The sequence below is a fragment of the Macrosteles quadrilineatus genome, unplaced genomic scaffold, assembly GCF_028750875.1.
Source record: "Macrosteles quadrilineatus isolate MER2022 unplaced genomic scaffold, UCM_ALF_1.0 Scaffold_5__1_contigs__length_97177068, whole genome shotgun sequence".
Taxonomy (NCBI): Eukaryota; Metazoa; Arthropoda; class Insecta; order Hemiptera; family Cicadellidae; genus Macrosteles; species Macrosteles quadrilineatus.
The window spans coordinates 27,879,668-27,897,570 of NW_026542598.1; the positions used below are offsets into that span (position 1 = coordinate 27,879,668).

Below are 17,903 nucleotides of genomic sequence, written 5' to 3' on the forward strand. Positions count from 1 at the left end.
TTTCAGTACTGCCCAAGCCATAGCTATCTTCTCATAATTGTCCGGTAGTGTATCAAGCAGTTTACGAACTTTTGCCAATAACTCTTCGTTTGCATTAATATTTGGCTTTTTGGAGGGCCCAGGTTTTGAGGTTGCAACTTCATGCTGAAAAATAATAGAACAACTGTACCACGTGTCACAAATGAAATACAATTTATCGTCTAAGGGTTGATTGCAAAATGATGACCAACTCAAATATCTGCCTTTCATTTTTTTTCATAAAATAGTTTTATCTTTAAACATTTTCAAGAAATTCTTTTGAAGCGGTATGTATGCATTTTCTAAAATTCTTAACCAGGTCAATATGCACTGTCCGATTGATATTTAGATGAACTTTGTAAACCGTTCTTTAAAAAAGTTTGTGTGCTATTTTACAGATACCAAAATCAGAATAGGAATGAAAATCAACTGCACAAGAGTTCAATAATCGATGGAACTTTGCAAACTGTGATGCAAACTTTGGCGCTGTCGATAGCAATCACATTGCGATTCGCAAACCACCAGGATCTGGATCGTACTGCTACAATAATTACAAACATTTTTGTGTGTGTTGTGTTGCTCGCAGTTGTCGATGCCAATAACGAGCTCATAATGGTAGACGTCAGCGTAAACTGCTTTGTTTAAAAAAGGGTGGACCTGCTACAACCTGCCAATTTGCCAACAGTGACAAACAATTGCCATTTGTTTTTGTAGGAGACGAAGCCTTTGCACCTTAATTTCCTGAAACCATTCTGCCAAACCAGTTTGATCCCATATGAAGCTGTATTTCACTATCGATTATCTCGTGCAAGGCGTAGAGTTGTAAATGTCTTCTGGATTTTGGCAAGTCAATTTGGAGTGTTTCAAAGACCAATAATGGTTGATGTTGAAAGGGTCAGCACAATCGTGTTAGCGTGTTGTTATTTGCATAGTTATTTTAGACGAAAAGCTGAAACTAGTTACATTCTTGGAGGGACAGAGATCCTACCTAGGATAAGGAGAACATTATCGAGCGTGTATGGGTTATATTGAAGACAAAAATCTGATTGTGCAATATATTGAGTGAATGCAAAAAGTTTTGAAAAATATTGCACAAACTTCAATATATTGAATCGTGTATGGGTGGTATTACGCAATATCCTTTCAATCTGCCAGTGTCTTCTTGATTTTGACTATTGAACTGAGTATGGTCGCAATTCAATAAGATTGCACAATATAATATTACACAATAAATATTGACGTGTATAGGCCCCTTTTAACACTTTGGACTAAAAATGCCCTGTAATTTTTTTACTAAAGATATATTTGTATGCTTAGCAGAAAATTTTTTATCAGTTTTTATTATCTTTTGAAATCTTCTAGTCGATGTAAACAATAGTCCATTTATTCAAATATCCATATTCATTTTGTAAAATATTAATGTTTTTCCAATTTTTTCTTGTGCATTTGAAATAAGTTACAGCATAGGTACTATCTCTTTGAATCAAAACAGACTTTTTTTAGCAAATGTCATCCTCAGAATGTTCTACCATTGATTAAATACAACAGTTTTATGCTATACTAGCTGTACCCGCGGGCTTTGCCCCGTTTAACTTCTTAAGTATTCGCATGGCTCATTCACGTCCTGGTTGAAGTTCGTTCGCTACGCTCACTCACCTTTAGGTTGGAGCTCGTTCGCTGCGCTCACTTGCCTTCAGGTTGGAAATTAGCTGTTGTCATGAATAAAAAAAAATTAATAATAGTGCTGCACCCTGTTGGTAATCCTTGTAACTTTTATGCTATTGAACATCATAGAACAGAACCAACTTGTTTAATTGAAACAGCTGTTAAGATTCATTAATTCCTTTTAAATATGAAAAACCATAAGGTTAACATGGGGAACTACAGAGCCACTGGGGCGGAGCCCGAAAGGATTTTTGGGATAATAATATGTTTTAATGTTAATCGGGAATGTGAGCTATCATCATGCCAAATTTCAGCCCAATCCGTCCAGTAGTTTATGCGTGATTGAGCAACACACACACACACAAACACACACACAAACTCACAAACTTTCAGATTTATAATATTAGTAAGATACTCGATAAAGTTCTCCCCATAATTTTGGTTACCCTGATAGTTAATATGTGATATAAGATAATAGTATACACTAGGTTTTCTATTCTATTTGGCAACATAAAATAGTTTTCATAATATTGACAGGTTGATTTTTATTCTAAAACTGGGTAAAATTCTAACATGGGAACGGAATGTATACGTGTTTATATGGGGGTGGTTTCCAATATTTTAGATAAAATACCAAATTTGTCATTGATATTTTCTCATTGTCAAAATCTTTAAATCAAATATGTTCAATAAGTAGGTTTATTCTTGTAGTCGAATAAAATCTTGAAAGTTAATACATCAAAACTGTTTACTAAGCAAATCAACTACATGCGATAAGCTATAAGATGAGCTAAAGTGTTCCTACCTCTACAGCCGGAACACGGTTCCCTTGGCCAAAGATGGTCTGTGCAATGGTCAGACCAGCGCCTTCGATCACAACATCCTCCACTGTAGGAGTTGGACTGTTCTCACCAATCCTCAGTCTGAACTCCAAGTCCTGGTTGTAACTTGCTCTCTGATCACCCAAGAACCGATCTGAAATTGACATGGATTGGTAACAGAACCAGCAAAACATTGGACAGTGTGGATTTAGTACAATTATATTGAGACTAGATTTGAAATATGGATTGGTTTCAAAACCAAATACAAGTAAGATTATTCATGTAATATGATTCGTGCAAGTTGGAAAAGATCAACTTTAGATAAACAAATTTAATTGGTAATTGAAACGAATAAACTTGAATTGAAAAAAGAGCCTGATTATTGTTAGATTGATAGTATTAAAGGGTAAAAGTAGTCCATATTTTCGGACTATCAATATGGATAGTTAATTTAAAAAATCAATAAAACCACAGAGACATAATATTCAAAGAAAATACTCATGCGAATCAGGTGTGTAGGAGAATGGAAGTATGGGTGAAAAATGTTTAGCCTAAGTTAGTCATGTTACTCATTTTGCTTTATTTTAGAAATAAAATCGTAATATTTCAGATATCTTTTATTTAATCTATTTATTGACAATAAATAATATCAATTTTAATTGATAGGAAATTTTAAATGCTAAATAAATGTGTTCTTAGATTTTTTTTCAAATAATCCATATGTTTGTAGTAAAAAAAATAAAATATCTGCCATTTTGAAATTTTAAAAAGGGCCAAAGTAATTTTTGCATAGGTCTTTTCTACCTCAAAACGTATTCGTTACCAAGTTTCATAAGGATTGGATTAGAATAGTTCCAAAATAAAAATGTTTAAATGCAAAACAACAAAATTGTGAATATCTGGTTAACAAAGCAATCTTATTAATTTTTTCTTGCTTAATTTTCTCTTTATTGTTGATTTGGTTTCTCTTGGGTTTCTTTTACTTATGGGACACCCTGTACAACAGATTTTAATAAACAGACCTGGGGCCACGAAGTAGACAGGGTCTCTGCTAGGTGAGCTGACTCCGATGGATTGTGTGATGCCGTTGTACTGCATAGGGATGACAGAATGCTGTGTGTCTTCAGCAGTCCAACGTTCATTGTTGCGGGCAAACATACTCTCCACCAGCACTGCAGCAACATATGACAGGTCAGGGGATTACTCTTGGATTAGTAATCCACTTAAACTCTCTAACTACCCACCATAACTTTCATGCAGCCATTGATTAATCAATTCTCATCTTACGGAGGTCTCTTTGATTAAAAAATTATGATATTTATTTTTACACGTGTAAAACCATGTTCGTTTTGGCAAAGAAATAAAATAGTAGTTTGGTTAAACATATACCGAAACATACGATTGAACAGTTTTACCTTTTGAGTATCCCGGAGCAGATCTGCAAACGGAGGAATGTCCGTAGCAGAAGCAAGGCGTACATCCGAACTCATTGTTCTCATCCATGTTGAAGAAACCTGGCTTGCATCTAAAAAAAATATACTTATAGTTTAGATATTGATTAATGTCGTATCACGTTCACACAAAATTATAACCAAAACTTAAGCTATTTTGAGATATTCTAACATGATTGAAACTCCTTTTTCCTGTGTTTTGAACATACGTTTCATTTTCTTTTGGTAATTTAAAATTTTTAAGTTTGATTTGTATGAATTCCTTAGTGAGTGGAAATATCGTTTTATTTCTCACAAGCACTAAAATGCCAATGTGTATGTGTGTTTGGAGTAAGATTCTGCAAAGTAGATAACGTAATAGCTACTGTATTTACATTACAAGTGTAGTAAGGGCGTTTTTACATCACGCAGGTGAATGTTGTGCAACGAGCGAAGGCGAGTTGCATAATTCACCGAAGTGATGTAAACACGCTCTTGCGTAACGTGTAACGTACAAGATTTTACCTGACCCGACAATATTCAGGAGGTTACATTATCAATTTCACTAATCTTCTAACAGTAACGTTCATTTACAAACAAAAGCTAGATTAGGAGAATTCTTCAAAGCATAACAATAAAATTCAAACACACAGCTGATTTCTAGCGTTGAACGTCGTTGGCTCCATAGAGGTATATTTTTTAAGTTATCCACTCAATGTTATTTAAATGGGTTTCATTACATCACCGAGTGAGTTTTTTTCAACTTTACATCACTCGAGAAGTAAGGAAGTTGTATACATCACGCTTGGGATAGGGAAGTTTAACATGGCGGGTTAGGTAAAATATCTGAAAAAAATGGAAAGCCCAAAACACTGCCGTTTACACATTTTTATCTCCCAAACACAATCCGTTAGTTCAAACGCTAGTCTGGACCTTATTTATTTTGTTCAACGTGACAACTACGTAGTTTTCTAAGTGTCTAAGATTATTTTAGATATATATATAATGAGGGCCAAGGTTCGTATTTTAGGACGAAGGTGAGTGAAGAATGAATTTTAAATGGATGAAATAACTGTTTCCTGACCACGATCAGCTGGTTCTATACCAAGGACTATTTATGAAAAGCCCAGAGCAAGCATCTGGACAGTTTGAAGACAGCTTAAGCACTTCTCTGATTACACCTGAGACTTTGCACTCACTCAACACCAATTAAAAACGTCGTAGTCTACAGGACTACAGGTGACGTACTCACCCAGTACACCGCTGGCCCTCCACATGTTCCTTGCACTGACAGACACCTGACACCGTGTCGCAGCGCGGCTGGTTGAGGTAGCTGCCAGGAGCGTAGCAGTCGCAGGGTTTGCATCCCCAGGGGCCGAAGTCGTAGTAGTTGTCGTCGCAGCGATCACACTTGTCCCCGGTGACTCCTGGCTTGCACTGGCATCTGCCCTCGCTGTTACACTGGAGGCTGCGCGATCCTGGAAAAGGAGGAGGAGTCTTAAGTAAAAGTTCGCAGAATGTTTAAAGAGACATTCAAGAGTGTAAGCGGAACCCATTTACTTTGGCATCATGTCCTTTGTAGACATGGACGTCTACAAAGGACATGATGCCAAAGTAAATGGGTTCCGAAAGAATAGGTTTATTGAAAGAAACAGACAGCTTTTTCTACGGAACAGTTTGTTTAAGTGAACGATCACTTAGCATAATTTTATTGTACAGTTTGATGTATCACATGGACGGACTTCACTACTCATCTGTGGCTGGGATCTTCACTTACCGACTTATACTAATGACTTCTTATATACTGCGAGTCCCATGCCTCACTTTAAATTTAAGTTTCCTAAAGGTTTCACTCGCTTAGCTTAGTCAAGATCTACTCAACCCTGAGTAGCTAAGGTAGCTGTTCAACTCTGTTCACACCTCTGGCCGACTAAGTGTAATGTGAACAGAAAGTCTGCGTAGATGAGCACCGTGGGTACGGGGTTAATCCCCTTTCTTACAATACTTATATCCGACTTGCTTCTTCTTACTGAACAGTTTTTAGAAACATCGCAAAATTAAGCATTGATACTTGCAACTGTGTTTTTAACTCATAAAGTGGGACCTCAATAATAAGACCCTCGATAATAAATATCATTTTCTAATACCCTTTGTTTCATCCGGCCCCTAATTATATGTTATTGCAAACCTTAATAAGAAGTCAACTTTTATAACGTTGATAACAAGGTTTATTTGATCATCCCAAATGAGAGATTTGTTATAGTGATTCTACGCAATAATAATATATTTATTTGTACAGTATTTTACACGTTTGCATAATTACCCGTTTTGAGCTAAATTTATCCGGCATAGGTCCCCTAAAGTTCAGTTAAGAGAGGGGGTTTCGTCGTCGAGATGTCCCAGTCCAGTGAGCTGAAACCCTACTGGACTGAGGCTGTTTAGTACTATGTCCTTTTCTGGGGTAGTGTACCCCACATTTTCTCTAAATAGACTCTGATGTGCCTTGACAACCAGTGCTGGAATCGTAACTTACCGACTTCATTGCAGTTGCAGGCGATACATGCTGTATCTTCTCTCTGGTAGAAGTTGTCCCTGCATCTCTCACAGTTAGGGCCATCCCTGTTGCCAGAACAGTCCAGGCAGTGGCCGCCGTGGCCCGTGAGCTCGTACAGGTCCTTGTCGAAGTAGCAACGGTTGGAGAACCCGTTACAGTTGCAGGCTGAAACCAAATAACGCCTTTAATACCCATACAAGGAACCTAATATGCAGTTAAATAAAGTGCAATTTACTATTAAGTAAATTGAACCGTGTTATTTTCATAAAGTGTTTTAAATTATTTGCAAATAGTGCTACTCGTGGTTGGACAGCCTATTAACATTAAAGCTGAAGTTTTCTTATAAACAATTAAAAACAACACAGATCCATAGACTAACCAACTATTTTATCGTTTTATCTATGACAGAACTAAGGCTTTACTTAACACAAAACACTATTAAAAAAAAAACTTTTCGTATCCATTAAAAAATATATATACCCATTTCGTCTCCGTAATTCATGATTACCATTTTGGTACGTCATCAACATATGTATTTTATTCAGTAATTAAATGTTCAACCGTTCAACTTACGTTCTATCGCAGAATGATAAACAATGACAAACATTTCACACCATCGTATAACTACTGTCATTACTATGAGATTTTTCTTAGCGTATTTGTTGACAAGCTTATGGGAGAAAGTATGCGTCAGAATGCTGATACCGTTTATTTTAAATTAACTATAGATCTTCAGTTGGATTTCTTTAATCTGAAATATTGCTTACTTCAGGATTACAGTTTACTTAAAAACGCAAATGAGCAATAATCTTCCCAATTAGGAATATTTAATTATTTATGTAATTTGAGAACCAGTTAGTCAGGCATAACTTAGACAGCATACCCCAGCAACACAAAACATGGAGCTACAAAGAAAATAACTGTCAATTACAGAAATCACAGTCGGGTAATGGCTCCAGAAAACAGTTCCAAGGACCAAGAATGACAAAATGACCATCATAACTGGCAGCCACCTGCGATGCAGCTATTTCCATTCCACAAGGCCGCAGTAACAGCTCTGTTATTGAAACTCCAGCTTTTTACTCAGCTTTGTTTGGAGATATCACATTTATTGTAACCACACTTGTCCAAACCATTTATAGAGGTTGTCAAGTATCGATATGTAGAGACTGATTAAGGTGTTATTCAAACTGTACATCGAGACATTGGAAAATTATCGGCTAAACCTTGCAGAATATTTTGTGTCAGAATGAACTGACAAACATACTTTGCATTCCATTTTAAATCGTATCATCTAAAACGCTGGTCGGAATTTACGGTTGTTCTATAGAGTGGTACAGTCTTTCAATACCGATAGTTTACTTTGAGAACGTTGAAACAAGGAGCGAAAATGAAATTTAATTGTCAATGGTGGTCGCTGACATTTTGCTACATTTCACGAACTAAAAACACTCGTCTGTGTTCTCACTCCGTTACGACACACGTGCTACAAGTACCTAATAAAAAGACGAAAGAAAAGAAGAACGGTCCTAGACCATCACCTTGTGGTACTCCAAATTCAGCCGTTTATCAACTCATTTACTCCGGTCTGGACTAGAGAGAGAGGCACAAGGAGAGTGAGAGAAGAGCGCAGTCAAGGTCTAATGATGCTCTCATGTTTTGTAATTACAGACCTGGTACCGCCTCCAGCATCAATTGTTGTTAACATCCATAACCAAGGATCAGTTGAGCCAGGCTGCTCGTTATAGAGATGGGATTTGAAAAACAACTTAAGCAGAACCCAGAGTTGACTGCTTTTATGAGGTTTCGCCATTCCGATACGTCTGAAAGGTAGTTGATGTTGATTATTGGCATTACTGCATAAACGGGGCAGTTTGAATAATTTCAAGATTATCGTGGTCGCTGTTGTTTTGGAACGTGTTTTATATGTGGTGTATTTAATAACAGTAGTCTCACGCAGCTAAAAGCACTCTGTTTGGAATATTTCAAAATCCTTTTTTGTAGATACGCCGGTGAGTGAACCTGTTCCTCTCACACCAAACTATGAGTCGCAAACCACTATAGTCTGTATGATGAAACTAGTCTCCTGACTTTCCATCTACCTGGGGCCTAGGCAATAGTTTACTAGACGGCCAGGAGATAGGTTCCATCATCCAGACTATAACACAAACAAACATCTACAAACCCTCAACAAATCTTTCATAAACTTCAGTTCAAAGTTACCCCATCAACTAGAAAAGTATCGCAACAAAGTTAGTTCCATAACCAAATGAATTATCTTTTCAATTAAATAATTTCTCAATTCAACCAATCTAATCACTGTTGAAACAGATTGGTTCTTTGTTGAATCTAATTAACTCTCGGTTCAACCAAATTAGTTTCGTATTTCATATTCGTTCTCAACTCAGGCGGAATTCTATCGTAGATTAAAAGTTGTATAATTATCTCGATCAGACGCAATATACATACAGTAATTTCATTACATTTCGTTAGTTTTGTTTACTATGCTATAGATAGATACTTCTAGATACTTATTTCTAGCTTATAATGTATCCCTAGAATATGGCTGATAAGACAAATTAAATACAAGTTTTAAAACATCATACAATACCAGAGAATATACTTACTTTTATGTTACGACAGAAACTATTCTGTCGTAACATACAACTATGTGTAAACAAAAATAATTTAATTCAACTTAAGAGGAGACATATAGAACCACAATCAATTAGTGCAATACACACTTATGGAAATTCTTGTATTTCAGGTGTCTTTATTTATTAAGTTTATGGAATAGCCCCAAGTTCTTGTCTTTGTTATAACAAACGATGAACTTTTGAAGGAGTCATTAATTGACGAAACTATAAATGGCATCTGAGTCAGGAAATATCTCTGAACTGTTTTAGGCAACGTCAAAAATTTACAAATCATCTTGCAACAAACCTAAAGTCTAAATATAAAGTAAATAAACGAAAAGACAGAGTAACGCACCTGCTAAGTGTATTATAAAAGGACGTTCGCCTGTTAAAGTTGTTTGCCGGGCGGGTTAGATAACAGGTCTGCAAATTGCTACGAAATTACAAGCTACATGATCGTTCTGCTGCTGCACCGGCTGTAATGATATTACTGGGATATTGTGCTTGGTTTTTGCTTGTTTTACCTGTTTGTGAGTTCTTTCAGGCGGAAAATGTTTGTACTAAAAATGTACCAGCAGTACTTTTTTAGAGGTCTTTCCAGCTCAAGTGGTCTACAATTATTTTTTTTTCGTTATTGTCAAACATAACACGAAGTGCTGTCATGGTATTTATTAGTATTATCGTAATGAACTGTACACGTTATAATAGAAATCAAATGCTTTATTCATTATTCATTAATTATTCGTGCATTTTACGATCATATTTTTAATATAATAAAGATAATAATAATTGAGTAACCAACATCTAAATTAGGTCGTAAGAGAATAATTTTTGCTAAACCATTTATTAAACTACTCTCATGTTAGCGGCGTATTTTATATACACATTTCCAGCTAAATATGAATGTGGATTATGTAAAGACTGGAGTTACATAGTAAGAAAATCCAAATTTGATCAAAATACCTTTAAAAACAATCAAACTACAACATATTATTTTTCTCTATAAAATAGCATGGTAATTTAAAATTACAGTTTTTGGAAATTTTCTCTGTAGTAATTAGGCGTACAACAACACTTCATAACGCTTATTGTTGTTTTTATTATCTCTAAATAGATTTTTCTAAAAAATTTGGACAATTTTAAGTTTTAGGGATAAAAAATGGACAAACCAAATTTTTTTCCAACAAAACCCCGTTTCTAAAGTCTAATAATGATGGTTCACAATCTCGTTCGAATAAACGTAGGTTTACACGTTTGAATATCATCAAAATCATATGTTAAACAATTATAGTAAATATAGTAACAAAATCATACATCGGTCCCAGGCCTAGGTCTCGCCATGATATGTACAATAGGTGCATCCTTATAGGACAATTCTGGTTGGAAAAATACTGATTATTTTTTTGCTTATTTTATACGATAATTCAAATGAAAAGCATGTAAATCTAACACTGACTTTTTATTTGTGGCGACCGCACTTTGTGAAGGTCACACTTTGTATGCAAACCTCGATATTAGCATTCGTTAAATGCAAGTGCATTGTGCAGTGCGACCACGATGCAAGTAGCAATCTATAGTGGTCTGTGGTTGCAGCTGCAATAATTTGTTAAAGACATTAAACACGGTTATTTATTTCTATGTTTCTATTTAACAAGGTACTTTAGAATAATAGTGTTATTTACACTAGTAAAATTTAAAATACGAGTAAACAACTGGAGGAGGGAAATACGTGTTGAGGAGGGAATGTAAAGTAGATGTAATATTAGTGGAAACTGTTTGGTTTAATGGTAACTTGTGGGATAAAAGTGTTGATATGCATATCCATAAAAGGTCACAAGTTCACCTTGTTGCTAGATTATAGTATGTATGATGGAACCTGTCTCCAGGCCCTCTGTCTACAACCATGGGCATCCCCTAGGCTGTACCTCGGGACTGGATTTTACAGGTAGGATCAGGAGACTTGTTCCTGTATACATACTATAGTGATAGTGTTTACTGTATACTATACTATAGTGTATACATATTATCGGCTCAGATTTTGGATTCAATGGCGAAGGTTCAATTCTTAGCATATCCGTTTTTGACAGCTCTTTGAGTTTCCTTTATTTAAAATAACATTGACGTAGACAATGACAAGATTTGGTTGTATTTACAATTTTGGCGGAGTATTCTTTACACAAAAAAATAACCCTTCGTCTATGTTTTTCATAGTTTTTAATTTTTTTCCGAAATTTGTTCATTGACTTGCTTTTGATACAGTTGTCCTGTTTAGTTTTCTACCTGCTAAATACTTTTTTTACAATTAGTGGATGCGCGTTTAAAGTAAAATCCCCCCCCATTTAAAACTCACTGTTAATATATACACCGTAACATTATACTATTGACTATTGGATACTGAAGTAGAAATCCCATCTATATGGACCAGCTTTCATCAATTTTTTTTATTAAAAGTGGATGTAGTTGTGTGAGGCAAACACAGAATGCGCTAGTGTCTAAAATTCTATTTTATACCTAATTTTTTTTTTGCTGACCAGGTTGATGGGTCAGTTGCTATAGCTCACCATGAGTCATTCCCTATGTTTGACTTGGTAAAAAAGTGTGTAATCGAAAGAATTAGTAATTTAGATCAGCGCAATCTGTAGGTGGCTCACATCAACGATACTTTTGATAAAAATCTGGCTAAAAATTTAACGTGGGGATGGAATGTCTAGTTGTGTTAATAGTCAAAACATAAACCCTAGATTGCAAACAGTCCAGTTGCTTGGGTCTTATATGCACCGACAACCTTAGCACAGATATTAACCATGGTTTTATCCTCGGCAGGTATGAAACACGCAATTAAACCGCTCGTTATACCGCGAGTGTACAGCGCTATAGCGCAGCGCCGCTGTCTAGAGCGCATGCGTTTTAACTACGCAATCAAATAATGAACAGCAAATGTCAACGGGGGTAACGGGTCGGGGAAAGGGATCCTGGAATGTGGCTGGACTTTGCGCTTATCTATGGAACATTTCCAGACATTCCTTGGCTGTGTGTACTGCTGGGTACATGAAAGTAAATGTTAAATGCGCTTGGAAATGAGAGAAAGTAAGTATTGAAGATTAAGATTTGCATTTTGCATCATATGTATCATTCTTTCTCTAGGCTTACTGACACATGGTTGGTTGTAAAGACCTTTTGGTAGGTATTTCGTCCTGATAGAAATAGGATGTTGTAAGTGAAAATTTTAATAAAAATCCCATTAGATTAAATAAAAACCATTAGAACGGGCCGCTTAAAATGTGTCAGACCATTTTAATTCTAATATAATGTATTGGTCAGATTTGAGTGCATAATATGGGAAATGTCGTTAATTAGATTAAACGCGCACATTTTATTATTTGGTCGACAATTTCTTTGATGATTTTTGAATTTTTTCGTGTTGTATTGTTTGTGTTTTTTACTTGGATATGAATAAGGAAAGTAGGCTAGAATAAACTAGATTAATTAAACATTTTAATTGAGATCAATTGAAATGTTAAGAACGACATACGACGAGTAATACCAACCAATCAGGTTAAGTTTAAGCAACTAACAAACAGGATCCAGTAAAAACCTTTACTACTCAATCAAGTAGTATTTCTTATGACATAAATTTAACTGTCAATCGTAATTGAACAGGCAAAAAATATTTCGTAAAATCGTGAAAAATCCTTTAACCCATATTTAAAGATCCTGTAACTGAGACAAGGCAATACCATTCTCACTGCAGACGCTGCACGAGTCACGCACACAAATACCATCATACTCACACTGAAACACAAACACGCACACACACACATAGATACCACTAGGATCTTATCGTACAGTCACATCTTCTTGTAGGGATCGTTTACATGGTCACGCTCCAAGTCTAGGTTTAACAGGTTGTTTGAACTACTAAAAAGGACTGAACGTTTCCTAGCACCCACAAGAAATCCAGGTGTTGTTTTTAATAAAACTCAACTTTACTTCACAAGTAAAGAGATTTACTGTTTATTGACCGAATAACCTCACATATTGGCAGCCACGCTTCTCTTACGTCATGCAAATCAGCTGATATGAATTTCCATTTTAGCATATTTTTTTTACAGTATAAACACTTTAGTGTTCATGGGAATTGATTGTGAATTAACATAAGCCTTAACATGGGGTTTTGCAAGCTCAAAGAGTACTTATTGCAGAAGAATACTTACTCAGTAAATAAATTAGCACATCAAAAGAAATCATTAACAGTAAACTATCTGTTGTATGACAAGAAATGTATTCAAATAAGTTTCAGGTGAGATTCTAGTCCTTAATATATCAGCTATAGGTTGAAAAACCAGTCAAAATTTACAATAAGGTATACATTTTTTCCTCGTATGTGCATTATCAATCACGTGGGTTGCATTTGAGGAGAAAAACATGTTGAATCTTAATCCCGATAAATTGCTTATACCACTAATCAGAATAAACATCGATGTTAAAATGTGTATCAGGAATATACGATAATGAAGTAGAATAGGAAGCAGGGCTCTCAGTTTATATTACCTCCCTTTTATGACATGTTTATTCCTAAAAAAAAATACTTAAAACCAAGCTGAAAGATGTGTCTTAACGTGGGAGAGACGACATAAGTCCACGTTTCAATAGCAGCTGATGAACGAAAGTAGCAGAAAAATTAATTTCGGGCGCCGTCGTGACTCTGCGATATGTCAGTTTGCTAACGAACTGATGATGACGTCATTCAAACATATGACGTCACTCTACACACGTGGAATGTCGGTAAATCGTGCTGTGGCATAATGCAATCTAAACAAATTGATGATATGAACCAGTCTAGAATCTGATAACCATCATGGTTCGAGTGACGTGACGTTATCACGGTATGCAACTGTAGCTGTCATTTAAGCGTAATCGATTTATGTATTCACGCGCTCATGCATAAATTCTTGTTCCCGCTCATTTCCATGAGTGAATTTATTTTTCTTATGGACGTTCGGTTCAATTATTTAACGTCTCAGTTTCAAAATGTATTTTATGTGCAATTTCAACTGTTTTATCATAAATTTATCCAGATTTCCAAAAGAGTAATTTCATACATATTTTCAGTTTATTTCAGTAATTCCTGATACATTTAGAGTAATTTCATTCGGCGATCAGCCAAAATCACGTATTGTAAGTGATTTTTTTAAATTTTGGAACCATCTTACTCAATGTCATATAAGTTTGAGATCGAACAAACGTGTAATTTAAGGTAGCGATTTTCCCATACAAATTCATAGAATAATGGAAAAACTGAATTATCGTCAAAACAGATCGATCGATTTTGATTAAAAAAGTAAGTTATAGTTATTATAACTGTAGACAAATTGGTACAACGCTCATTTATATAAAGATTGCTGTTGATCAGTTATTGCAGTTTTTGTGATATCACCTAAGGAATAACATAGTTACTCCCAACATTTACCCATTTTTATGGTATTTGGAAAGCTAATGGGAGAAAGTATGTATCGGATTGCTGATACCATTTATTTCATATGTGATTACACTGTGCCCCTGAGGTTCAAAGCTAACATTAATTCTTTAAGGCAACGTAGTTTGACAAAAGGTACGCTCTACATGCGAGGAAACATTTCTAAAAATCCCTACGATTCCATTACAGTTTGAAACAAGGATTTTCAACGGAAGAGAATCAAATTTCCACCAAGCTGGGACACAAACTAAAAACTATTGTAATAAATACTCTGTGGTAACTTGTAATTTTACAGATTGCTCCTATTATTAAGTCCGTTCTACTTTTAGCAGTTTCTACGAATCAAGTTAACAAGGCATAACAACCTAATAAGCAGATAAAAGTCGTTTAAATCTTTAAGTTCGACAAACTGATCCCTTGTTAAACAGTTTTTCTGAGAACGAGTTCCAGAAAATTAGGTAGTTAAGAGAGCTATGATTGGCGTTTAGTAGAATTGTAGAGATTTTTGTAGAAAGCTTAAGAAGGACGATCTCTTTTATAGCAATTACTTTATGCACACTTAATATTGACGCTTAAACCATCTAAACTGTATACTTAATAATTATTACAAATTATTAAGAGTAGGGACTATAAGAACTATTAGGAAGAGGCTGAAAATCAGTATGTTTTCATGTCGACGGTTGAAAATAGAATATTTATTCTCAGTATTAGAGGTAGGGAGCACATCTCATAGAGCAAGGTTACTAATTGACAAGTCATAAAGCACATCTCATTGTAACGTCAGAGTTGGTTACAATGAGTTTGTGAAAGAGGCGCGTTGTGTGTTCTGTTTTCAACTTAATTAACTATTGACAATTTATTCTCTATATTACTGTAGGAGATGTAAATTAAATTTTCAGTGAGAATTAAAAGCTTTTAGTCTTCCATATAGGTTGTTCAGCCCAAAGACTTGACAGAGAAAATCATAAATTCCTCACGCCATTACATCATAACAGTTCCATACAAAATGTATTCGAATCAGCATTTTGGGAGACTGATTTTGGAACGGTTTTGGTGCCACCAATTGAGTAGAAACATAGTGGTGCAATATTAATCTCTATTTATCAGTTATATTCCATAACTTCAAATCTTAAACAACATTCAAAAACTTACAAAGATGCCCCAATATTCTATACACGAGAAATGAGTTTAATCAACAAATGACACAGGGAACGTCCTGTCGTGTCCTGGGAGTGGTAATTCCTCTGATAATTATAAGGACGACATGTAATCATCGACTGTAAATCACGGGAAGGTTGGAAGGCGGGACGTTGTGTCGCGTAGGCGTGTGAAGAGAAATATGAAACTATCAATCCGCCCTTACAGAGCATCCAGCCCGCCAGTTGTGGTACTAGGTGGTGTAGTAACGTAAAGGGAGCTTGAATAGCTATTTGTGTTTTAAGAGCGCAAAGTACGCCATTGACGCTCGAGAACTGTATATGACCGCACGAAGCTCCGTACATTTCGAAAGCGGCAATGTTTGTGCTCGTAATAAACACTAGATTCTTGATACCACCATAATAAGCCTATCATAATTCAAATAAAATTTTCAGTTGTATAAATGTTATTTAGGCTATGTTTGTTTTTTAGGTTATGTTATTTGGTACCGGTTGTAAACGTAGTGATCCATGGCTGAGGTTGGTGTCCATCCATTCCCACTCATGACACACATGATCCATTCCCGCTCTAGAGCGTAAATTAGCAATTTTGCGTACTGTATACAGGTGTGACAATGTAATCATTCCCATGCAGGGGTACGAAAGATAATTTTTACGTAAATTCAACGAAAATGCTTTTAATATAAAGTTCTTGCCATTTGAACAAGTAAACGGCACTAACTAGGTCTTCTGGTGTACGACCGTGTCACAGCAGGAAACATAAATTTGACTATTGATATGTAGATAACCCATTGCCATAAAGCTGTGGCAGTTTAGAATTTCATTGATTTAATACACTGACTTGGGTAAGCTGATGTCGATTACCTATTTATGTTGAGTACACCAATTTTATCATCGAGCCAAACTGAAACTACTAGCTGTAAACTAATGCACAAGTGACATCAACCATCATAGTATGAAAACTAAGGGAGGAATGTAATTTTTATAGTCGGGCACTCTTTGAGACATTGAACATAATATTTAAGCATGTTCTATATTTTACTATTGATTCAACTCGCCCGTGTACTGGTTTTAATACAATCGCAGTTGATGACTATCGTCAGGATCGTAAGACCTTAAAAGATTATTCTGGTCTGAATTACTGATTTCTGGCGAATAGACTAACTGTTTTACAAAGTCAAACTGATGGAACGACTAATTGTGAGCTATAGAAACTGTTATGACCAATCAACTATGTCAGCAAAAAAATATATATTATATTGAATGGTTCAACAATTTTTGTAATTTTTGTATTAAGGATTTGCGACATCTAGTCCATATGGAATGTCTACTTCAGTATCTACTGTAAGTCTGTTGCAGATGGGACATCTACCTTTGTATCAAAAAGTCAATACTATTACCAAATGCTTTCTGTCTGGAATGCGATATTACCCAGAAGACATGGTTTGTAGTGTTTTTGTCCTTGGACTTTAGGCTCTTACTCGAAATTATTTTACAGCACTTCAGTATATAAAAGCCATTGTTGTAGGCAGGATTTGAACCCTGGACCTCAGGGACCGAAGCCCCGCGCTCTACTAGACCAGCTCGCTCTCCCCATAGTTTGAAGTGGTGTTAGTGGCCATGGAAACCTTACATTTTAGAACTGTTGCCATTATATTAATGTATCATAACAGATGGACGCGTATCAAAACTATGCTCATAGATGCACCTTCGGACATGTCAGATGATTAACTGTGATTATCATATAACACTAACGAGCCAGGGCCAGCACAGTAGTGTCGGCGTCTGAGGCCTAAGGCTTGGCGGCGATGGTAATTATAGGCCTTAGGCCAAGCTCCACATCTGCAGCTGACACATCCAGCATCCACGTGGCCGTTTAGGCTTAAACATCCGAGTTGTTTAATGTATAATCACACTATTAGACTAATGATAAGTAAGTAGTGAATTCGCCTATGAAGAAGAGATTATTGCAGTGGGATTTGATAGGAATTTAGTCGCGTAACACAATTTTGCATTTTCCGCCATATTGTAGAAAAATCAGCTGTATTCAATGTGTACCTATTGTACCTAACTTCTTCCAGAAGTTCATTTCTATTGAAAGAACAATAAAGAAACAATTCGGAAGCTAACATATAAAGAAGAATGT

General features: G+C 35.7%; 1 protein-coding gene across 2 annotated transcripts in view; it reads right to left on the reverse strand.

The window, feature by feature from the left end:
- Positions 1–17,903, reverse strand: part of LOC128994077 (laminin subunit gamma-1-like) — a 211,878-nt gene that overhangs the window by 18,065 nt on the left and 175,910 nt on the right. For both annotated transcript variants that reach the window (XM_054418314.1, XM_054418313.1), the window contains 5 exons: positions 6,468–6,653; positions 5,187–5,412; positions 3,920–4,029; positions 3,527–3,676; positions 2,489–2,658 (listed from right to left, as the gene is read on the reverse strand). In XM_054418314.1, the coding sequence (XP_054274289.1) occupies positions 2,489–2,658; positions 3,527–3,676; positions 3,920–4,029; positions 5,187–5,412; positions 6,468–6,653 (842 nt within the window). The remainder of the gene's footprint in view (positions 1–2,488; positions 2,659–3,526; positions 3,677–3,919; positions 4,030–5,186; positions 5,413–6,467; positions 6,654–17,903) is intronic.